This window comes from Moschus berezovskii, chromosome 25 (genome assembly GCF_049115385.1).
Source record: "Moschus berezovskii isolate FMDL1 chromosome 25, NW_MosBer_1.0, whole genome shotgun sequence".
Lineage (NCBI taxonomy): Eukaryota > Metazoa > Chordata > Mammalia > Artiodactyla > Moschidae > Moschus > Moschus berezovskii.
The window spans coordinates 6,133,815-6,158,606 of record NC_142484.1 but is presented as its reverse complement, the minus strand read 5'-3'; the positions used below and the strand labels follow the sequence as shown (position 1 = coordinate 6,158,606).

Sequence of the window (24,792 nt, the reverse complement as noted above, 5' to 3'; positions counted from 1 at the left end):
ACTCTATCTACATAGTAAATGCTAGAGTGGACCCAGCCCCTGGCAAGACCCACCTGGTACAGATGGTGCTGTTCAGTTGCTCAGTCGTTTCTGACTCTTTGCAACCCCATGGACTTCAGCAGGCCAGGATTCCCTGTCCATCACCAACTCCCGGAGCTTGCTCAAACTCATGCCCATCGAGTCAGTGATGCCATCAACCATCTCACCCTCTGTCGTCCCCTTCTCCTCCTGTCTTCAGTCCTTCCCAGCATCGGGGTCTTTTCCAATGAGTCGACTCTTGGCCTCAGGTGGCCAAAGTATTGGAGCTTCAGTATCAGTCCTTCCAATGAATATTCAGGGTTGATTTCCTTTTCAGATTGACTTGACATTACGCCTTTCCTGATTTGGAACCAGTCAGTTGTTCCATGTCCGGTTCTAACTGTTGCTTCTTGACCTGCATCCAGGTTTCTCAGCAGGCAGGTAAGGTGGTATTCCCATCTCTTTAAGAATTTTCCACAGATTGTTGTGATCCACAGTCAAAGGTTTTAGTGTAGTCAATGAAGCAGAAGTGGATGTTTTTCTGAATCCTCTTGCTTTTTCTGTGATCCAGCGGATGTTGACAATTTGATCTCTGGTTCATGTCTACAAAACCAGGAGGGGCAGATCCCAGGGATTCCATTGTCTATTATAAACTCACAAAGTGGCCTCTCAGACAAATCAGTGTCATGTGAGTTTGAAATGAGTGAGTCAGATTACCTGGCCGGACTCAAGCATCTATGTACTGCAATTCTGATGAAACAGCCCAAACCTCCTCCAAAATATCACTGTGATGCTGGTGGTCTTATTCTCAAATGTGAAACCCAAAGACCCACAAGAATGGAAACCATATCCCTAGGGACTCCATCTCAGAAGCACTACTTTAAAGTTAAACAAGAGATTTTCTACCTGGGCTAGATAACCATTCATCTCTCCTGCTAAAAACAACTTAAAATGCTAGATAAAATACGTGTGTACCTTTATGTATTTAATTATGTATTTAATTTTTATTTCTTAAAAGCATAGACAAGTTAGCAAGAACATAAGGAACACCACTTGGACCAAAATCTGAACAGACAGAAACCCAGACAGGTAAGTAAACGTTGATATTTTACCCTGAGCACACTGGCAGAATCAAGGTAAACCTGTGATTCAGCTTTCAAAATTTCAAAGGGCACATGCACAGAGCACAGAGCCCAGAGCCCACCCAAGGTGGGAGGTCAAAGAAGACCTTACCTCCAGTGAAGCTGGGACTTCCAAGGATGCTCCCTTAGAAAATGAGTCAAGCAGAAATAAATCTGATCTACTTCTCCTCACTCCCAAAAGCTACCTGCACGAAAAATCAAGTGTCTCTCTCTTTGGCACTGAGCAGTTGGAGAATCAAAACAAACTCACCCTAAGAAGTTGCAATCACAAGACAACCATCACAGATTTGTGGTTCAAATTCCTGCCACACGGGTGGTCAGAAAACAATGCTCTATACTGCTGGTGGGAAGAAGGATAAATTAGTACAACCACATTCGAATAGAGTTTTGCATAACCAGGAAGACTTAGACATGGCAGAGATTCCACTTCTAGTTTACAACTTGGAGAAACCTCATAAGAATGCGCCTAACAGGGTTATTCCTAAGAGCAAACACAGGGGAGCGGCCGACAGGCTTCCCGGCAGCAGAAAGGACAGGCACAGTGTAGTGCATTCATTCAGGGGAAAGTTGCATAGCAGCGAAAACTAAAGGAGTGACACATGTTCCTGGACGTGAATCAAAATGTAAGGCGAAGCGAGCCACAGAAAACTACAGTACAACTCCAGGTCTATGGTGTTCAAAGCCAGGCACAACTAAAGAATACATTATCTAGAAATTGTTCGTGAGTGGTAGAACTATCGAGAAAATCAAAAGAATGATTACTACAAAAGTCAGAATAGTTGTGGGGGTAAGGGCACTTAGGGGACTTCTATGGCTATAACCTTTTATTCCTTAACTTGGAGGAAGGGAACATATATGTTCATTTTATTATTTTGTTGTGTGTGTGTGTGTACTTGTTTAACCTATGTCTTCTGGGGAGTTCCCTGGTGGTCCGGTGCTTAAGACTCTGTGTATTTCCAATGCAGGGGATGTGGGTTCCATCCCTATTTAGGGAACCAAGATCCCACATGCCCAGTGGTATGGCCAAAAAAAAAAAAGTCTTCTGGATGATATATTTTGCAATAAACATATGGCAAAAAGAAAAAAAAAAAAAAAACTATGGAATGCTACACAGCTGTTAAAGAATGAGGCAGACATCTGTCCTGATATGAGAAGATCTCCAAGACACACTGATTAATGAAAAGCATACAGGCAAAGAGAGGATGCAGAGGGGAAAACAGAGCGGAAATATACTTCTATTTTAAATGGCCACATCATCTCTAAAAGGATAAGACACTTTAACCCGCTCTAAGGAGCTGAACCAGGTTACAAGGAAGAGAAAGCAAAAGGAGATTTTTATACATTTAGACATTTGTACCAGGCGCAAGTAGTACTGAGCTAAAATATATAACTTTTTAAAGTCAAGTCCTAATCCTTTGGGTTGCTGCTTGGTAACTGTAAGGTCCAAACGGCCCAATGATGTTAAATAAAAGAACCCAGACACCAAATAGATAATGTAACAGGCTTTAATGGGTAGGCGCCCCTGGGTGGGATTCCCGGACCTAACAGAGCGAGGTCGAGGTCGGGGAAGTCCTCTCCGAACAAAGGCAAGAGGCAACTTATATAACTTTAGGCAAGATTTGTAGTGGTGGTCTCTCATAGGTCAGTTAGCCGGGGGGCAAGACCGGGTTGGTTGCCTGATCTGCTCAAGGTTGTGCTGACACAGCGGAATAGTTCTTGCTGTTTCTGGGCAGAATGCTATTTCTGGACAGGAGGTTAGGAGGGGGAGGTTAGGAGAGGGTTGATTTCTACCAGGACACTCCAGTAGCGAGGGAGGGAATGAGAGAATAGAGCACAATAGTCAGAGTCCAGCGGGACTTTTTCCCGCTGGTGGGAAAGGGAAGAGGAGGAGAAGTCCAACAATGGCCCCTGAGGTCTGACCTTACAGTAACCTGTTAAAAAACTCTACCAGGTTCAAGTGTGGTGCCTCTAAGGCTGTTACCTGGGTCACACCGGGGTTTCCTTCACCTTATCAGTAACTGCTTCACCAAATCTCAGGTTTCAGAGTGGAAGGTCCTCTGTCATCTCACAAGATTTCACGGCAAGGGTACAACTCCAGCCCATCCAAGCCCAGAATCCTACAAAGACCCTGTGATGTTGTGATATAATAAGAAATACATATTTGGTCTTTGTCCTAGGTTCCTGGTGCAAGAGCTTCTAAAACCCTTGGAATTTCCTGCATGGTGAGGTGAGAGGAGCATCTTTTGTTATTCGCGAAACTCCTTTTCAACCAACTGCATTTATGCTAACACACGGACTCTTGGTGAGCCCCTAGATACAGCTTCAGGATGGAGGCAGGTTGCCAGAGGAAGCAACCATGTGATTAGAGGATTGGAATTTTCCGCCCTACCTCCAGACTTCTAGGAAAGGGAGAAGAACTGGAAACTGAGTTAAGCACCAGTGGCCGATGATGCCCACACAATGGAATCTCCATAAAAACCCTAAACAACAGGGTTCTGGGAACTTCCTGGTTGGCAACTGCCAGAAGGGTGAGGCACCCCAGCTCCACAGGGACAGAAAATCCTATGCCTGGATCCTTCCAGACCTCACTTAAAGTACCCCTTTATCTGGCAGTTTATTTGTAACCTTTATATTAAATCAGTAAATATAAGTAAGGTGCTTTTCTGAGTTCTATGAGCCATTACAGAGGAGAAGGGGACGACAGAGGATAAAATGGTTGAAAGACATTGAAGGAGGAAACAGAAAGAGCTGGATTCCATCTGAGGCCAGGCTGCAAACATTAGGCTACACACATGGTCACCCTCCCAGTGGACTCTGAACTTTGTGCCCGGTGTCTATAGAAATGGCATACCAATGGAAAACCAGACCCCCGGATAAAAGAGCCTCAGGACTTGGACTCTCCGTTGCCTAAAAGAATATGCTAATTATCTCTGTAACAGAACAAAGTGGTGAATTCTATTGTGTTTATCGGGATATGACCACAGGCCTCTTGATAAATGTCCACTCTTTATCTAGTCTTGTGACACATGAATCACGGGTTAACTTTGATCATATCTCTCTTTCACCTTGTCCAGACAAGTTTCAAGGAATTTGGGGAGGTGGGTTTGAGCAAGTACACTTAGGGTATATAAGGTTTTCACAAAAAAAAACTTGGCCGGGAAACTCCTCACTTTGAGGAGACAAGTCCCATTTGGGACTACTCCGAGGCCTTGCAGCTTGAATCTTCTAGACAGAGGAAGGCACCTTGCCCTTCTGGAAGGATTCTGCTTCTCAACGCCCAGACCTTTCACATTAGCAGGTAGCGGACGGCAGCAGGGAAACGGAGCGCTCAGGTGAGGAGGAGCCCACCCCGCAGGGTGAAGAGGGGGCCTGATCGCGCCCCTGGGAGGGACTAGAAGGAGCACGGACCCACAGGGGCCTGGAATAGGCAGGTGGTGATTGCTTGCTACACAGGTCAACCAGCGTGCTAGGGCTTAGGAAGGGAATTTGCAAAGGTCATTTAGGAGGTGTGTCCATGCCATCTCAGGGAAAATTATTACCAGCGATCGCCAGGGGATTTTTAGGATAGGAAACTGGTCCTTGTATGCTCGTATTCTGCCCTCCCCCAGGAGGTGTCCCATCTGCTGTGAAATTCTTGACCCACTCAGAACTGTCAGGCTAGAAGGAAGGGGATACATAAGTGAGTATGAATTAGCTTTTCTGGAGACAGCCTGGGACATGGGATATTTAACCCATCTGTGTTTTCATCGCACCTGATCAAGATCAAGCGCACCAAGGAAGAACGGGCTTTAAGGGAGAAACAGTCTTGGACCGCGTGGTGTTCTGGTTTGGCCGTGCAGATCCCCCTTCTCCCTCCGGGATCTGGCAGGATTTGGATGAGGGTGCCCTGCCCCTCCCCGATACTGGATGATAATGCACCTGCCAGCCCAGTGCTCCACCAGGACTGGAGGCCGCCTTAATGCCCAATCCAGGGCCAGGTGAAGTTCCTGCAGCAGCCACTGCTCCTCTGCCAGCTCTCCCGGAGGTCGTAGAGCCGCCACCTCGGCGGGCTCCGATCCCAGTGGCAGAAGCCTCTGGCCAGCACTTCCAGGATAGCCAAACCGCCCAAGCTATACCCACTTCTCCTGGTGAGTACTGACAGGAAGCGGAGGGAGACGTTGGAATTAAGCAGAAACTGCGCTCTGCCAGAGAGCCGGAGGGAATGAAAGAGAACAGACAAGAGATTTGCAATGCTGGCTGCTGCTCTGGGAAAGTCTATCTCGGGCCCTCCGGAAAACCTCCTCTGCCCCAGGGACAGGACAGTCCTTCAACCGGTCCCAACGGAGGCCTGGCCCCATTACACCCAAACCAGTGTGCACGGTGCTGAGGTTTTGGCCACTGGAAGAATGAATGCCCTAAGGCAAGGAAGGAAAAGGAAGCTCCCGCAGTGGTGGGGCTTGCTGACTTGGAAATGAAATAGGGCTGCCGGGGCTCAGAGATATCAGGTCCCCGCCATGGGAACCTTAAAAGTGGGGGACCGAAACATTGACTTCATGGTGGATACAAGAGCAGAACTGTCAGTAATAACAAAACCCATGGCACCACTCTCCAAAAAGACTACTGCTGTAACTGGGGTATCAGGAGAAGAGATGATTAAATCGTTTTCCCAGCCCAGAAAATGTCAGATGGGGGGGCACCAAGTGATTTATGAATTCCTCTACATTCCTGAGTGCCCAGTACCCCTGTTGAGAAGAGACTTGCTCTCCAAATTAGGAGCACAAGTGACTTTCTCCCCGGAGGAGAGGCCCACCTTCCGGATGGGCACTCTGACTTATTTGCTCTCTCTCAGTACCACCCCAAGATAAGTGGAGGTTGCATGAGCCTCCGAAGGAAGAATTGGGTGGGCCGGAAGAACATGAGAGAGCTAACTCAATTATTCCCTGAGGTCTGGGTGGAAGACAGCCCCCTCCCCCCAGGCTGGCTAAACATCAAGCCCCAGTGACAACAGAACTCAAACCAGGCACCATGGTTAGAAAGCGCCAGTACCTGCTACTGATAGAGGCCTGGGCCGGCATACTGCCCCACATCAATAGATGAAAACAAGCAGGCATTCTAGTGGAGTGCCAGTCGGCTTGGAATACACCGATCCTGCCAGTCAAAAAGGAAGAAGGACAGGACTACAGGCCTGTACAGGATTTCAGGCTAGTCAACCAGGCTACTGTGACTTTATACCCCACTGTTTCAAACCCCTATACCTTACTGAGCCTCCTCCCGTCGAGGACTAAAGTTTATTCTCACCTAGATCTCAAGGATGCCTTCTTCTGCGTACACCTCGCCCCAGCATCACAGCCCATCTTTGCCTTTGAATGGGAAGATCCAGTCAGGGGCACCAAACAACAGCTCACCTGGACTCCCCCACAAGGGTTTAAGAATTCCCCAACCATCTTTGGGGAAGCCTTGGCTTCTGACCTGGACTCATTCCATCCGAAAGAGCATGGATATTGGCTCCTACAATATGTGGATGATCTGCTACTGGCTGCTGAGACAAAGGAAAAATGTTGGGAAGGGACAAAAGCACTGCCCCAGCTGTTGATGGAAGCAGGTTACCGGGTGTCGAAGAAGAAGGCACAGATCTGCAAGGAGGAGGTAAGGTATCTGGGGTTTGTTTTAAAGAAGGGCACAAGGTTCCAGACCCTAATTGGGTCCTATATACTGATGGCACTAGCCTGATAAAACAAGGACAACGGCTGTCAGGTTAGCCAAAGTGGAAGGGGCCATCAAGACTGAAAAGGGATAGTGGGAATTGCCAAGTGGCAAATTATTGGTACCGGAAGAGCTGGCATACACTCTGGTAAGCCAAACACACCAAGCGACCCATCTGGGCCATGCTGCCTGCTCACAGGTTAATGCTGCCTCTCGGCACAGACAAAAACCTCTGGGTATTCAGCTGAAAGGCACACTGCCCTTTGAACACCTGGAAGTGGACTTCACTGAAATGAAACCTCACCGACACTACCATTACCTGCTGGTCATGGTATGTACGTTCTTGGGATGGGTAGAAGCTTTTGCTACCTGGACTGAAAGAGCATCAGAAGTAGCCCGGTGCCTGCTTAGGGAAATAGTTCCCAGATTTGGACTTCCTATCAGCACTGGATCAGACAATGGCCCAGCTTTTGCAGCTGATTTAGTACAAGTAAGCAAAACTTTAAACATCAAATGGAAACTGCACACTGCATATAGGCCCAGAGTTCTGAGATGGTGGAGTGAACCAACCGGACACTTAAAGAGACTCTTTAGTGGATCATAGAGACTGACCGCTCCTGGGTGGACTTGCTTCCGACGGCTCTGCTCAGACTCAGGATGACCCCACAGTCCCAAGGCTATTCTCCATGCGAAATTGTGTATGGGAGGCCCCCTCCCATAATAAAACAGGTGTCAACAAATTTGCCTCAGATAAGGGGGGGATAGGATTTTGCAGCAGATGGAACTGGGTAAGGTAATAAATCGGGTAACAAAGTTTGTACAAGAAAGGGTGCCATTCCCCCTTGGGGAACAGATTCATGAGTTTACGCTTGGTGACCAAGTATTGGTCAAAGCTTGGAAACTTGATTTACTAGCCCCTCGGTGAAAGGGCCCTTATGTTATTCTAACTACCCCTACTGCAGTTAAAGTTGCAGGTATTGCCCCTTGGATCCATCATACGAGGGTGAAGAGAGCATACCACGCAGACCCAGAAAACGCTGAGTGGACTGCACAGAGGGACCCCGCTAACCCTCGAGAGACTAAGACCATCCTTAAGAAGAAGGAAAAGAAGATCCCAGACGAGCCCCTCGAGGATGAAGCCGCATAATCAGCTCCTGCTGCTTGGTCTCATCAACGTGCACATTCCTACGCGGACTTCACCATACCTCCAACTGTTGGGTATGCGGGGCTATGCCTCTGTCTGTGATGGACGGACTTCCCTGGTGGCTGTCACTGCTCCACCAAGGAGATTTTAAACCACTCTGCTCTTTTCTGGGACACAATCATAATCTCTCCCTGCTCTCTGGGTGTAAGCCAGACCTACAGTCAATAGACTTGGGTCATAGGGTTACATTTGATATAAATGCCAGTGTAACAAAAGCCTAACCTACAGCAAGCCCCGGTAAATCTACCTTATTTACATGCTAGGCGGAGAAGGCAATGGCAAGCCACTCCAGTACTCTTGCCTAGAAAATCCCATGGATGGAGGAGCCTGGTGGGCTGCAGTCCATGGGGTCGGTACGAGTCAGACATGACTGAGCGACTTCACTTTCACTTTTCACTTTCACACATTGGAGAAGGAAATGGCAACCCACTCCAGTGTTCTTGCCTGGAGAATCCCAGGGACAGGGGAGCCTGGTGGGCTGCCGTCTATGGGGTCACACAGAGTTGGACACGACTGAAGTGACTTAGCAGCAGCAGCTTACATGCTAGGTGGACAAGATCTGTGTTTCAATGGTATGAGTATATTGCTGCCTTATTCGTACCCTCTATAGGGATAACAGATATTATGATTAAAATAGACTAATTTCACAAAACAGGCCCTCCTAGATAGAACAAAAGCCATCCAAGCCTTAAATGAAGAGCAAATCCAAATGAGAAAAGCGGTAATTCAAAATAGAATGACTTTGGACATACTCACAGCTGCTCAAGGAGGGCCCTGTGCTATAATTAAGGTTGAATGTTGTATATGCATTCCTGACTTATCTGGCAATGTATCAACTGCTTTAGATGACATGAAAAACCAGGTAAAAGCAATGTCAAATGAAAACATTCCTTTCTGGACTTCGGTCCTATCTTGGGTGAAGGGCAATTGGTGGAAAACTATATTTATCATTGTTATAGTTGCCTTGATAGTTCTGCTTTGCGGACCCTGAATTTTACAATGTATTATGGACTTTGTAACCCGAAGGTTGACATCATTCTCCCAAATTGGTGGTCAGAGAGCCAGGGTGCAATATATCCCTATGAGTGATGCTCATAATATGCATTAAGAGCATCAAGAGGGGGGAATGAAGGAGGAAACAGATAGAGCTGGACTCCATCTTAGGCCAGGCTGCAAACATTAGGCTACATACATGGTCATCCTCCCAATGAACTCTGTCTGAACTTTGTGCCCAGTGTCTATAGAAACGGCATACCAATGGAAAACCAGACCCCCGGATAAAAGAGCCTCAGGACTTGTACTTGGACTCTCCGTTGCCTAAAAGAATATGCTAATTATCTCTGTAACAAAACAAAGTGGTAAATTCCATTGTGTTTATGGGGATATGACCACAGGCCTATTGATAAATGTCCACTGTTTAACCATCTAGGCTTATGACACATGAATCATGGGTTAACTTTAACCGTATCTCTTTCACCTTGTCCAGACTAGTTTCAAAGAATTTGGGGAGGTGAGTTTGAGCAAGTACACTTAGGGTATATAAGGTTTTCACAAAAACTGGTCGGGGTCCTTGGTTAAGAGGAGACTCTGCCTTGGGCCTGCCGGTGTAGTAAACTGCACTCCACTATCTGCATTGTCCTTCTGAGTGAGTTTGTTTCCCAGAACGCATGGCTACAACAGCATCACCGACTCGATGGACATGAGTCCGAGCAAGTTCAGGGAGTTGGTGATGGACAGGGAAGCCTGGCTTGCTGCAGTCCACGGGGTTGCAAAGAGTCAGACATGACTGAGTGACTGAACTGAACTGATAAGCCATTATAGCCAATTATCAAACTGAGGTGGGAATCCCCTGTTTATAACCGGTTGATCAGAAGTACAGGTAGTGGTAACTATACAGGTGACTGAAGCAGGGACAGTCTATGGGACTCTATGGGACTGAACCCTTCACCTGTGGCATCTGCACTCACTCCAAGTGGTTAGTATCAGAACCAAACTAAAGTGTAGATCACCCAGCTGATGTCAGAGAATTTGCTGCCATTGGAAAAAACAGCACACATTTGGTATCTGAAATGTTGGAGGTTAAAAACACCATCAAAGACCCCTGACTGGGGTCCCATCAGCCACTTGGGTTTACTCTGCTGGCCTGGCTGATCTGGGACAAAAATCTCAAAAAGGCAGTGACTGAATCATCCCTCTGGGGCTATGGGGCTGCTAGGAATGGCTACATTCCAAATCCAAAACCCTCTGCCCCAGAAACGTCCTTCATCCGCCCACTGGAGAGAAAGCCTCTTTAAGCTGTGTGCACACTCCAGCTGGAGAAGCAAGCCATGAAGGGAAAGAAAACTGACTGGGGTTGTAAAAACTACAGAGACAGGCCAACCACAGGACCAGACTCAGACCTCTTCTAGAAGGTAGAGCAGACCATCCCCTAACTTGTGACTTCAGGCTCCATGCACTTCCCGCTCATCAGCAGGTACGCCACCCCCCACCCTGGTCTATTCTAGTGTTTTTCTCCAGGTAAGTTTTCTCAAGATTAACTACTCTGGTCTCAAGAAAACTCAGTTTGCTCAGGAAATTCTGAATTGGGCTTAATAGCTCATCTCCAAAGATGGCACCCCATTCCAACTCCCTATTTCTATGCCTTTTCACTTCCCCTGCAGAGGAAGAGATGGTTGGAGGGCATCACCGACTCAATGGACACAAGTTTGAGCAAACTCCAGGAGACAGTGAAGGACAGGGAAGACTGGTGTGCTGCAATCCATGGGGTCGCAGAGAAATGAACATGACTGAGTGACTGAACGGCACCAGCGACCACTTCCCCTGACGTCAGTCCTTCGACTGTATGAATGGGTTGCTTCTCCTGCTCAGCATTTCAGGATGGAGGCAGAGTTGCAAATTAGAGCTCTCCAAGTCCTCTCTCCACTCTGCCCATGACAACCATTCTTCTGTGTTCACGTCCTCCTTCCCATCGCCACCCCCTCCCTGGTCCATGCACCCAGCAACAGCAGGTCTGAATTGCAGCAGTGGCCTCTAAGAGCTGGGCCCCTACCCTGACCTCTTGTCTCTCCCCATGCCAAGTCAACCGGCCCACTGCCGCCAGAGTTTTCTCAAAACCCCATTCGCCTTCGGCAGGGGGCGGGGGTGGGGTGGGGGCGGGCAGGGGTCGCCAGCTCAAGCATCTCCAAGGCGTCTCACCTAAAATGCCAACAGGCAGCTGGGCACACACAGAACCCCCCAGCCCTGATGCTCACTACTCCCCAACAGCATCCGTTCTGTCAACTAAGTGCCAGGGTCCTGCAGGTTCAGTGGAAAACAAAGCAGACACAATCTCCATCCTCATAGATCACCATCGCCTGCCTCCCGCCAGTGAGGCTGGGGGCATCACCCCTTCAAAGTCTGGCTTTTCTCAGCACATGACTTTGCTCCATGTGCCACTGCCTGGGTGCCGTGTCCTCCTCTCCACCAACCCAGATGTGACTCCGGGCCAGTTCTCCCAAGACATCCTTCCTGAGTAGTTCTCCTCCCACCCAGTGCCCCCAGCCTGCAGGTCCCTGGCCTCACGTGTTCTGCTCTCCAGTGAGTCCTCCAGGAACTGTCCTCCATGGGCCCCATCCACACGGCCACCACTAGGACGCATCCACCAAGTGCTGGTTCACATTATTTCACTAAATCCTTCCAAGAAGCCCCCTGAGGAAGGTCTTTTTTTTTTCCTCAAGTTTTAAACTTTTCATTTTGTTTTGGGGAATAGCTGATTAACAATGCTGTGGTAGTTTCAGGTGAACAGCAAAGGGACTCAGCCATACATATACAAGTATCCACTCTCCCCGAAAGCCCCCTCCCATCCAGGTTGGTACATAACATTGAGCAGAGTTCTCTGTGCTATACAGAGAACTTGTTGATTATCCATTTTGAATACAGCAGTGTGTACATGATCTTCCCAAACCTAACTATCCTTCTCTTGGCAACCATAAGTTCGTTTTCTAAGTCTGTGAGTTTCTGTTTCATAAGTTCATTTGCATCATTTTGTTTTAGACTCCACATATAAGGGAGGTCATATATTTCTCCTTCTCTTTCTGACTGACTGGACTCAGTATGACACTCTCTGGGTCCATCCAAGCTGCTGCAAATGGCATTATTTCATTCTTTTTAATGGCTAATATTCTGTTGTATATTTATGTGTCACATCTTCTTTATCCATTCCTCTGTCGATGACATTTTAGGTTGCTTCCATCTCTTGGCTATCATAAAACAGTGCTGCAAGTAACAGTGGGCTGCATGTATCCTGTTGGATCATGATTTTCTCTGGATATATACGCCCAGGAGTGGGACTGCAGGGTCATATCGTAGCTCTATTTTTAGTTTTCTAAGGAATTTCCATACTGTTTTCCATAGTGGTTGTACCAGTTTACATTCCCACCAACAGCCCATGAGGAAGTTCTTACTGCCCCTATTTTATAGATGAGGAAACCAAGGCTCACAGACCCTAAAGAACTTGCCAGAAGTGACAGGCTAAGTGGTAAAAGGCTAAGCCCGAGCTCTCTAACTCAACCATGGCTATACCACTTCCCTGGTAATTTTCTACACTCAATTTTGCATTTAGCATCTCACTGGCCACAGAAACTGTGCTCAGTAAACGGCAACTGTGACTGTTCTCGTCAATCAGTCACCACGAGTGTAAGCGTGAGTTCTGTTCCAGCACACACATCATTGTCTCAACCACAGGACAAGCCACCTCGGCCGGGGCCATGTCGTCAGATGCTCTGTGGCCTCATAGCATCCAGCAGCTGTGCCTGCCACAGATGCTCAGCAAAGGCTTGAGGAGGGAACAAACAGTTCCTTGGAATAATGCACAGTAGCAACTTTCGCCTTTCTTAAACCATTCAGTCAGTTGCAAAAAGTCAGGATTAGATCATGGGAGATTTATTCTGCCAAATACTGAAATTGCCATTTAAGAATACCAGAAGTAAAAAGGGATGGAAAGATGGTTCGGATCAGCAAAAACAAAAACAGCTGTTTAGCAACCGACTAGGATAAAATAGTCAAAATCCAGAAAGACTGGGGAAAGCTGTAAGGTCTTAGGCAACATGGCAATGGGGAGAGCCCTGCCCTGAGTGAAGACTCCCAAAGCCCAAGTGACAACAAATGGCGCTGGGGGCCAAAGCAGCCAACACCAATCAGGAGATCAAATAGGAAATTGGAGCGTTTCGGGTTGGTCTTTTCAGACCTGTGCACAGAGACACTGAGACATCACGCTCTGATATTCTGTTGAGACAGCAGGAAGAACTCAAGGCCAGGAATCAGAATTGCTGCTTCCCAAACATGACTCTGCTTCTTACATAAGTCTCTGGACACCCCCTGAACCTCTGATCCATCATCCCTGATAATGAAACCATGACCTTAACCTGTCCCAAGGAGAAATGTCCAATAAAGAATAAAACTATATGGAGAAGGAAATGGCAACCCATTCCAGTACTCTTGCCTGGAAAATCCATGGACGGAGGAACCTGGTAGGCTACAGTCCATGGGGTTGCAAAGAGTCAGCGACTTCACTTTCGCTTTCAAATATGCACATGGATTTGGTATGTGATAAAGCGTATAATTTTCCTATCGGTCAAAGAAGAAATGGTTATGCAATAAACCCTATCAAGTCCCATTTGGAAAAATAAAAAATCTATAATGCAGAAAAAAAAAGAATAAAACTATAAGGAATATTATTAACAACAAAAGAAACAGAACATCAGCAGTTGGTTCCATAGCATCCTGGGGTACGCTAGTTGAGATTAGACCCCACTATTTGTTGAAACTGATGGCCAATGGGTAGGAGTGAGGCTGTCATTAGCAGATGATAGTAGCTGTTCCATTTTTCTAGAGGTAAAGGTTGAATTCACCTTTATGTGGAAAAAAAAAAACACACACACACATTTTTTTCTTTCCTGTGTTGTAATTCCATTCTGCTCTTCCCAAGCATTCAGTAAAACTTTGTGAAATATCTGATAGTCTTTTCAAAAGATGTACTTTGAGAAGTTATGTGAAGATCTGTTTGCGTAGATCTGAAGGCAAAGTATCGACAGTATGAGGAAAGAGGCCACAGCTCTGAGACAGGTAGAACTAGGTTACATGAAGAAGAGTAAATAGACTGCTGGCCAAGAAAATAAGTAATCCAGGTAGATTTCATTCAACAAATATTTTTTGAGCCCCAACTATGTCCCAGGTTTGGTGGAACACCCAACAAGCACTCCTTAGGTATTTCTAAAAGTACTTAGAGAGGGAACTTGGTAAAAGAATTCCTACAGGTTAAGCGTGAAAGTAGCTTGAGTAATTGTCATTTAGGGACTATACTGATATGTTCCTTGGTCAAGAAACTAAGGTCCCACATGCTGTGGAATGACGACAAAATATTTTTTAACTAAAGTGGTTGTATCTGGTGATGGACAGGGAGGCCTGGCGTGCTGTGATTCACGGGGTCAGGGAGAGTCGGACACGACTGAGCGACTGAACTGAACTGACTGATCGTTAGAAAAAAAAAGCCCTTCTGATGAATTGCTTATCTCTTTCTCTTTCAAGATTCTTTGATCATGGCGAGTCTATGTGTGAATCTCTTTAATCTTATCCTACTTGGAGTTCACTGAACCTCTCAGGTACCTAATTATTATTTTTCATCAAATTTGAGAAGTTTGGGGCTATTATTTCTTCAAACTTCATTCTGCTCCTTTTTCTCTACCCTCTTTCTAGGACTCCCATCATGTGTATGTTGCAGATGTCCCTTCACTCTTTTTCCCTTTTGTTCCTCAGTGTTTAACCTCAATACACCTATCTTCAAGTTTGCTGATCCCGAGAGTTCCCTGGCAGTCAAGTGGTTAGGACTCCACGCTTTCACTGCTAAGGGTGTGGGTTCAGTCCCTGGTCAGGGAACCAGGATCCCACAAGCCGCATGGCAAGGCCTTTGAAAAAAAAAAGGCAAAACAAAGTTTGCCATTTCTTCCACTTGCCCAACTCTGCTGTTGAGCTTCTCTAGTGATTTTTTTCACATTAGTTATCATAATTTGCAACTCCAGAATTTTTTTAATAATTTCTATCACTTACTGATCATATTTTGTGAGGCACTGTTCTCATACTTTTTTTAGTTCTTCAAACATATTTTTCAGCAGATGATTTAAAATCTTCGGCTTAAAGTCCAAGGTCTGAGTTTCCTCAAGGGATGGTTTCTACCGATCCCATCTTTTCCTGTTGTACATGCCATTCTTTCTTGTTTTTACATGCCTCATAATTTTTTATTGAAAACAAGATTCAGCCATTTTTCTTGAATAAATGTACCTTGGGTTGCTGCAAGCCTTTGGTTAATTTACAGAGTTCTGAACAAGTTGATTTTGCCAGTTTTTGCCAGTTTTCTTTTCTTATAGAGAGGAGTATCTTTCAGAAGTCCTTATTACATCATTCCCCAGGAATATTACATCATTCCCCAGGAATCTATATCTCACATGGCATTTAAAAAGAGGTTTTCATCCCCTAAACAACTTTTTGAAATATATATGGGTAAAAGAACGCTGATACTTTCTCTGTACTTGATCTTAAGCTCCAAATAGTGTTATTATTGCCACACTACTCTAAATTTTTCAAAACTCTGATTTTCAAAGACACAGCAATTTTTTTTTAAACACATAATTTTATAATCCCAGCATCCAGAAAAAAAACTGGAATAACATTTCCAAATAACAAATGAGGTGTTGACATTCCCAGATAACCAAAATTAAGGTGTCATACACCTTTTTTCACCTTTCTCGAGTAAAAGCATCATGGCTCTTGTTCTGTGGGAACAGATCAGAGCCACAGTCTGATAAGGGTATGTGGGCTATTTTAAAATCTGCACTGTATGATGCAATAAAAGATTACATATGTTGCAATCCTTTTCTCAGGTACATTTTGGTGGTTTCACTTTTTTTTTAAAGAGTTACTTACTTATTTAATTTATTTACAGGGCTGTGCTGGGTCTTCATTGCTGTACTTGGGCTTTCTCTAGTTGTGGGGAGCAAGGGCTACTCTAGTTGCAGTGGATGGGCTTCTCACTGGGGTGGGTTCAGTAGTTGTGGCACAGAGGCTTAATTGCTCCATAGCGTGTGGAATCTTTCTGGATCAGGGATTGAACTGGTGTCCCTTGTCACCTGCAGGCAGATTCTTTACCACTGAGCCACCAGGGAAGCCCTTAAGGAGTCTTTTTTTTTTTTTTTTTTTTTTGGCTGCATGGCATGTCGGATCTTCATTCCCCAGCCAGGGTTTGAACCTGCAACCCCTACACTGGAAGTGCAGTATCTTAACTACTGGACCACCAGGGAAGTACCAGTTTCACGTTTTTTTTGCCATAAAAACGCTGGTCCGAACAGCCGAGTATGTTTGTGTGCTTGTCCCATTATACCTTAGGCGATATTTTTAGAGCTGAAATTACCATGTCAAATGCTTTTTTTTAAGGCTTAGGTTTCAACTATCCTCTGCCACTTAATGCCCTGCCCTGTAGTGGAGCACATTTTCCTCTCTTAAGCTGGAATTTTACTGTTTAAAATCAGTATTAGCAGATGACAAGTGAGCATATGAAAAGATGCTCAACATCATTAGTCACCAGAGAAATTCAAATTGGAACCACCATGAAATACCACTATATACCTTTTAAAATGGCTAAAATGAAAAACACTGACCATCTCCAGAGTTGGTGAGGATGCGGGGACCAGCTCACTCGCTGCAGGTAGGAACGTAACATGGCACAAGCACTTTGGAAAGTGGCTCGGCAGTTTAAGTTGAACACACACCTAACGTACCATGCAGCCACTCCACTCCTATGCCTCTGCCCGAGAGAAAAGGAAGTACAGGACCATACAAAGACTTGTATACAGAGGGTCAGAGCAGCTTTATTTAGAATTGCCAAAAACTGGAAACAACTAAAATGACCAACAACAGGTGAACAGACAAATTGTCCACTAATGGAATATTACTCAGCCATTGAAAGAACTGTTGATACACGCGACATGGACAAACCTCAAAATAATTATGCTGAGTGAATGAAGCCAGACAAAAAAGGAATACATACTATACGAATTCACTGACATAATACTCCAGAAAGTGCCAACTAATTTATAATAACAGAAAGCAGTCAGTGATTACCTGGAGATGGGGGAAGCAGAGAGGAGTGAGTGGGAGGGATAACCGAGGGACACTTTCGCACAATCACTATCTTAACTGTGTTCGTGATTTCATAAGAGTATGCATAGGTCAAAATACAAATCGTATACTTCAAATATGTGCAATTTTTATGTTAAAAATACCTCTATCAAGCTGTGTAAAAAAAAAATAAAACAGTATAGGAATGTGTAAGAAAATTTAAGAGTCAGTTTACTAGATTTACAGGACTATGGAAGATTGTGTTAATCAGAAAACTGCAGTAACTAAGGAAGCTGAATATAATTCATAAACTGATATGAGTTAAGATTACAAAAGGATCAAGTATTAACCCAAAGACCCCTTAAAATGATTGTGAACATTTTCTAGAATCACAAGTAGAACAGAAAGATTTGTAGGCTACACTTAAAAGTTAGATGTAAAAGACTGGCCCTTAAAGGAAGAACGAGATTTCTGAGTCTGTGACTTAAACAAACTGAAAATCAATTTTTTCAAACAAGTTACTTCTGAAAAATCTTTGCATTACACAGAAATCCAGGGTAAGGGGATAAAAAAATCTCACTCCAACGTGCCACTCACCAATCACCCAAAACTCACCAAGTCACTTAGTCTCTCCAAACCTCAGTTTACTCATTCATGAGAGGAATGTTTTCCAGGATAAAGAATCTACTTATTATGAATGATTTAAGATTAATAAATTTTGCATTGATAAAACAGCACGTTAGAAAAAGCACTCGGAGAAGCACATAGTGATGGGCAAATCGAAAAGATTAGCAGCACGGATCTCAGTCTATAGTAACTGCAGCCAGACCCTGGGCTGACCAGTAACAGGCGTTGGAAAGGTGACACACACATCCTCAGAAACAAAGCATGACTCAGCACAGCCAGACCGTGGAATTTTCCCGAGGCATCAGCCAGGATGTCAATAAGGAGAGGAGCTGCGGGTATGTGGCATCTGGCCCCACTGCAACACACAGCTGGTGGAAATGTACTTAAAGCAGCCCTGGACGTCCCAGCCTGCCGCACCCTCCCCCTGACCTGCAGGCAAATCAGGATGAGCGGGTGAGGAATGGCAGCAATGTGGCATGTTGAGATGACCAGGAGTTATGCCTTCTGGCATTAAAAAAAAAGCCACATCCACCTCCCAGCAGGATCACCAAGGAGACGGAGAGGAGGAGGACACCGGAGGGCAGGAACCTTCAACGGCAGAGTCTTAGTTACGGTAACTAGGCAAACCTCTGGGGACTCAGGAAGGATGCAGGGACTGAGAATCCAAGCAAGCTTTAACCAATTAGATGATCTGGGAGAAGAAGGCCCTTCCTGGCGACTAACTTTCCTTTCCAACAGATGGATTTGGGGACGACACACAATAAAAGATGACACTCTGGTGGGGGGTTGGGAGGGGGAGGAAAGGGGTGGGAATCTTGGATTTTGCTCATTAGCTTCCTCTGGGCCCCAGTTCCTCAGTTGCATAAGGGAGGTGGTTTGGGATCGTCACCCAGCTGCTCCTTTCTCCTCACAGGGATGCCAGTAAGAATGATGACATTCAACTCTATCAGCCAAGACGGGAGAGGCCGAGAGCAGAGAGAAGAGGGCAGTGGAAGTCTGTGGAGGGTGGAGTCTGTCAGAGGTCCAGGGGCATTTCCACTCATACCATCTGCCTCTACACTCGGCCCGCTTTTCCAAGCAAATGCCGTCTCAGGGTGGAAAACAGCCACTGCTGGCCCAAGACCTAGGATATGTGAGGACATGGAAAAATCTCAGGATGGAGAATAGCTTCTGGGTCTTGAAGGGTCATCTGAGAAAAATCCCCGGGCAAAGGAATCCCCATGCTGAGCACTGGACTGAGCTCTGGGCAATGTGGTCCCTGAGCCAGGAACCTGGCTGTGAAATGGGGACAGCGGCTGGCCAGCCTCTGGGTGGAGCAGGGAGGCATATCAGCGTCTGAAATGCAGGCGGGCCGCTGCATGGAGCCAGGACCATGCCCAGCCAGGGCATCCTCTCAGACCATCAGGAGCGCCCCCGGCCTGCCGGCCTTGGAATTCAGGCTGAGGAGAGGCACCAGGATCAGTGCAATCAGTGGTGTTTCCTGCGGGAGGGGCAACCTTAAGAGCAGGAGATTGTCCAGGGCCATGCTGCCACATGGAGGGCCACCGGGGGAAGAAGGGGCAAGTCCACCGCCATCGCCTGTATCGTTTTGGGGACACGCATCCAGTGCTGTTACAGCCGGCCTACAGAGCCACCCCCTGCGCTTGGTTGCAGCCTCCCCAGGTCCCTCCACCCAGCTGCCTGCCCTCCATATGGACTCAAGGGGTCTCCTCAGAGGCTGCCTGGCCCTACAGGGGGGCTTCCTGAGGTCCTGAGGAGCCACACCCCTCTCCCCGTAATAGGCCTCCTGAACAACACCCTTCCAGAAATTGGGCCTCCTGCTGAGGCGGGCTAGCTGCCAACTGGGGCCAGCAGGGAGCCAGACACCACGGTCTTGTGAAAACCAAGAAAACCAAGAGCGCTGGGAACAGACAAAGACTGCTTATATTTTCCAAAAATCGGACTGCTTGGCCTTTTTTATTGATTGAGCTTGATCACTGACACGCCAGGGCTGCTAACATCTGCAGCGGCTGCTCCTGGAGACGACCCACGCACATCCCACTGACCTGGATCCAGACACAGGACTTACCCTCAGTGTTTTGTCGGCTCTCGGGAGGCAGGCACTATCTAAATAAAAGAAGAAGAGAGTGTTACCCCGTTTCTCTCCAAGTGCTCCCCAGAGAACCCAGGCGAGACAGGAGCACACACTTAGAACCCAGAGCAGAACTGCTGCTGTGCATCCGCCCTCCGGCCCGCCCCTGATCTCAGGGAGGGGTACCTGGGGGCGGGGAACACCAGGCCACACAGGGCTGAGAGCACCTGCGCTCTGCCATCCAACTGCCTGGGCTCCACTGCTTTGCCACCCACTCCCAGGACCACTCAAGGCTTGTCTCCCCCTCCGTGAAATGGGAGTGACACCTCCACCCCGGTCGGAGGGTTGCTGAGGAGTCACACACGCTCCGAGCGCTGGCACCCCGCCTGGTACAGAGGACGTGCTCAGACCTTAGCCGACGGGCCCAGTAAGAAGCATTTAAGTAAAGCTCTTTTCTGGCACCCCCTACACAAGAACAAGAAGTTCTAGAAACTTCTTTGATCTGAAGCGCCTGGTCCTCCTGCCCCCTCCATCGAGCCCCAGGCCTATCTTCTCTGCAGAGCCTTCGCCAATCCTTAGGAGCTGCCTCCCATCAGGGTGCTCTAAGCCTGGTTCCTGTCTCTCTCTGCAACCTGACACACAAACAAGGAAGCCATCACGTCTCCTATTTCACTGACTATGTCCTCAGATCCTTTCCTACAGACAGCAGCACCCTTCCCCCGCCCACTCCACACACACGCAGACACACGAGGAACATACCCTGTGTTTGGACCCATGGGAGCCCAGATAGTGGCTCCTGACCACTTTCTGGAGTTTACAGACTGACCGCTTGAATGACCACACTTGTCTGTCAGCTTTAACTACTGGTCAAGAAAGAGCAAAATGGAGACACAGGCCAACGCACCATCAGATGAACTAAATCCGTATTCCGAGACTTGGTAGATTAGGTCAAGACTGAATATGAATGTTTGGGGCATTCAATTCATTAAAATACTTCTTGAGCACATACCCTGCATAGGGCACTGTGCCAGAAGGCACAGGCTCTGCTCCCCAAGTGCCAAAAAGCAGGTTGTTGGGGGTGAGCTAAGAGAGGTTAACAACAGGATAACACACGAGAGGGACCCAAGCAGGTACCCTGAACCTGACAGCATGTGGCGGACCCCCGCTGCGCCCTCTGCTAGCTGTGTGACTCTGGGGGAGTTATGCACCCACAGTTCCTCATCTGTAAGCAAGAAGCTAACAGTACTTTTGTTGTAGGGTTGTTGTGATAAATAATACATAAAAGGGGTTTAGCAAGGTCCCTGCCACCTCATAGTAAGAGCTCAACAAAGGCTGGCTTTTATCATAACAAGGAATCATAATTTATCATCATTATGATTAAAAGAGAGAACCCAGGTCCAACTCAATAGATTCAGCCAGGCTTAATGCAGAAAAGTCTGAAGAACAATTTCACCAGGACAAGATAAGAGGAAAAGGCCTGCAGAGAACAAGGTCACAAGGAATAAGAGCAGAGGAGAGGGCAACAGCAAGTTGCCTCAGATGAGGCTGAGGCAGAAGAGGGGACCTGTGGGGCCAAGTGGAAGAAAAAGCCCAGGAGGTGGGGTCCCAGCTTTTCCTTCAGTAAGAGGACATGGTTTCCTCTTTCCGTCATCTCCCCATCCTCCACTATCAGGCCCCACTCCTTCGTTTGGCAAAGTTTCCACAGCTGAGACCAGAGGCAGTTAGGACAGAGGGGAAGACAGGGTCAAGCGGGCCCAGGTGAAGCTTCAAAGAGAGCAGGCAAAACGACCCACTTCCGTGAAGGACGTCTCTGGAAGAGAAACTAGCCCCCCGAACAGGCACACTTTCCCGATGGGGGGAGAAGGCCCCACTCAGAAAAGTAAGATGCTCCTGGAAGCCAGCCAGAGAGAAGGCCCATACTAGTCCTCAAGGGCAACACCAAGGTGCGTGAGGTGTCCCGCTCACACAGAAGGGTGCTGGAGAGTGATGTGGACGGTCCGGGGCTGCCCAGGCCCTCCGCCCAGATCCTCTGATTTGTGACGATCATCCTTGCAGCACCAGAACGGGCTGCAACTTGGAACAAGACCTTGGTCTGCAGTCCTGCAGAGCCCTAGTCCCCACGCCCCAGGGAGCAGTCAGGACAGGCACAAGCACAGCACCCAGGGCTCTAGAAGTGAGACAGAAGAAGACAAGGCAGAGGGCCAGAAAGAAAGAAAGAAGCGAGCCGCCTGGACAGGTGCATCAAAGACAGGAGGGATCCCCTGGACTTACAACACCACAGCAAACCCCTCTGAGGGGTGATGCTGGAAGTGAGAGCCGATCGAGCTGAAGCAGGCTTCAGTAGAGAAAGAGAGAGAGATAAGGCACAGAGGGGACTTGGGGTAAACTAGGGAAAGTTTGAATGGCCGCCTAATTTAAACAACAGATATTGAGCAACTACAGTGAGCAAAGCCCTTTCCTTCAGGACAGGCAGAGCAGCCACTACGAAACTTCTCACAAGGATGTCTGCTCACAGGTTGCTTATTAGAATACAAACAGCAAACTGTAGCTCAGGGCCGCTGCTTCTGGGCCCTCAGGGTCCAGCCAAGTACCTGGAGCCTTTGGACCCAACCTCACTTCTGACTGAGCGAGTGCCCTCACCTTGTTACGTCTCCTGAAGAGGTCTCTGCTCGGGGACCAACCGAACATCTCACTCCACTGGGAACCCCTACCTGTTTCCTCCACATTCTCCTTCCACCTTCCTCAGCCTTCCTCTGGCAGGCTCTAGTTACTTAAAACTCACCTCTACTTCCACGTAAAACGCTGGCTGCTCAAATCCATCACTGCTTCTTCACTGCTGGCCCCGGCAAAATCAAAAGGCTCGCAATTCACCTCTTCCATGGAGCTTTCCCCAATCCATGCCTGTCCAGCCCCCAGCCAGTCCAGTTCTCCTCTCCCTGGCCTTGATGTCTCTCCCCCTGATGTGCCAGCCTCTACAAAACTTCCTCCTCCACGTCCTCCTTGGGCCATACCTCGCCCACACCCGCTCTCCACAAACATCTACGGCATGCTGACTGGTTGCTCACATGCTGTTTCTTTTCCTCTCCCCCAACCAGTTTGTTGGCAGTTCTGGGACACCTCATCTCCCAGGTCTTGGTTCATGCAGCAGCCAGTCTAGGGCTCTGAACACGACAAGCGTGCAGAGAACGCGAGCAAGGGTCCAAGAGTTTAGATGAAGAGCAGGCAAGCAGAAAAGCTGTAGCTGCGAGCAGATAGAAATGCTGAGCACATCCATCCCAGCGCATCTGTTTGCAACACAGGCAGGGGAAGGGTGAGGGGGGCAGGGGGTAAGGGAGCAAGGGGAAGGCTGACCTCTTGGTAAAGACTGGGGAGGCTCTGGTTATGATCTGGCAAATATCGGCACCTCTGTGAGCCTCAGTTTCCTCAGCTAAAGAATGGGGATTCCTGGCCTACTCCTTCTCTCTTAAAAATCAGATTTTTAAGAATTTCAAAGGTGCCAGGGGCCAAGGGACCTGACCTGGCCCCAGCACTTGTGAAATGAGGAAAGGAATCCCCAGAAGTGAAAGAACTCACTCAGAGTACACAATTCAAAACAAGCTGGGAGGAACCTGTATGGCAGGTCCTCCCCGACAGAGCTTCAGCCTGCATGCCCAGGAGGGCATTTCCCTGAGGCCCAGCTGCGACTCACTGCACTTCGTAAACTGCGAAAAGCTGTAGAAATAACGGACCGAGCCCAGCCCCACCTCCTCCTAATCAGTGCTTCTGGGCGCCCCAGGCTTCCACCTCTGCAACTAAGTGGAATTATAAGAATGCCCCCCAGGGGTTACTAGGAGGATCCTATGGGAAGCAGAGTGCAGGCACTCGGAACACGGAAAACCCTCTCCTTACACGCCACGGCTTTCTTCAGAGCTGAGCAACTTCCAGTATGATGGGGGACACTTGGGCTCCGGATTCTGACAGACCTGGGTTCGAACCCTCAGGGACCTCGCGCGAGGCATCTGAGGGCTCCGTGCCCTCAGCTTCTCCATCTGCAAAATGGGCCCGAGAGCAGGAATAAGGCCGCCAGCGGCCCCCCTGGGCGCGGGGCGGACGAGGCCGGGCGGTGCCCGCGCGGGGAGGATGCTCGCCGGCTGGCGGGCCGGGAGGACTCGGGCGAGGGATCCGGGAGGAGGGGTCCCGGGGCGGGGCGGAGGGCTCGCGCAGGCAGTCCCCCGCCGGAGGGGGAGGGGAGGGGCGGCGCACGTCGCGCCGCGTCGCGCGCCGCCCGCCGCCGTCTCCTCCAGCCGTCACTCGTGGAGCCCGCGCCGCCTTGGCGCGCGCGACCCTTACATAAGCGTCCCCCGCGGCAGCGCCGGCGCACGCCCACCCGCTCCGACCCGCTGCAGGAAGCGGGAGATGCACGGCGCCGCCGGCACTCACCTCCTCGCTGTCGCCGCAAGTCGTCGCCACCGTCTCTACGGCCGCTGCCTCCACTGACAGGGAACAGCTGCGGTCTCCGCGCAACCGAACTTGCTGCAGTCCCAGTCCCGCCTTACGGACTTCCTATTGGCTCAGGCAGCCCAACCCCTCCTGTTATTGGACAGCGCCCTTCGTCACTCACCGCTCCCTGCCCAGGACTCCTCCCTACCCCCGCCCGCCCGTCATGTTTAAGCCTTGGCGCCCCGCGTTAGCCCCGCCTCTCGCGTCCCCGGCGGGCCACTTGATTGGTGATGAGGCTGGGGGAGCCCGCCCCTGATACACCACCGCCTACTCCCTTGTCTTCAGAGCCCCACGTGGGCCGCAAGGCCCCCGCCGCGTCCCGCAATAGGCGGAAGTGGCCGCGCTTTGACAGGCTGTGATTGGCTGTCGGCGGGGGTGGGGCCATGCGATTCATTCACCCGAGTAGCACGTGTCTCCCAAAG

General features: G+C 48.5%; 1 protein-coding gene across 8 annotated transcripts in view; it reads right to left on the bottom strand.

Annotated features, from left to right (window-relative positions):
• The window catches only part of PC (pyruvate carboxylase), a 107,022-nt gene extending 82,605 nt beyond the window's left edge, over window positions 1-24,417 (bottom strand). For 2 of the 8 annotated variants that reach the window (XM_055415428.2, XM_055415427.2), the window contains exons 1-2: window positions 23,780-23,905; window positions 19,889-19,926 (exon numbers count right to left, since the gene is read on the bottom strand). Coding sequence is in view for 1 of the 8 variants with exons in the window: in XM_088832256.1 (XP_088688382.1) it covers window positions 18,866-18,868 (3 nt within the window). In the remaining 7 variants the exon portion in view is untranslated. Of the gene's footprint in view, window positions 1-18,865; window positions 18,886-19,888; window positions 19,927-20,650; window positions 20,670-22,673; window positions 23,125-23,779; window positions 23,906-24,310 lie in introns of those variants that run through there. The other 6 variants (XM_055415423.2, XM_055415424.2, XM_055415426.2 and 3 more) reach the window with 6 other exon arrangements.
• Between the last annotated feature and the right edge of the window lie 375 nt (window positions 24,418-24,792).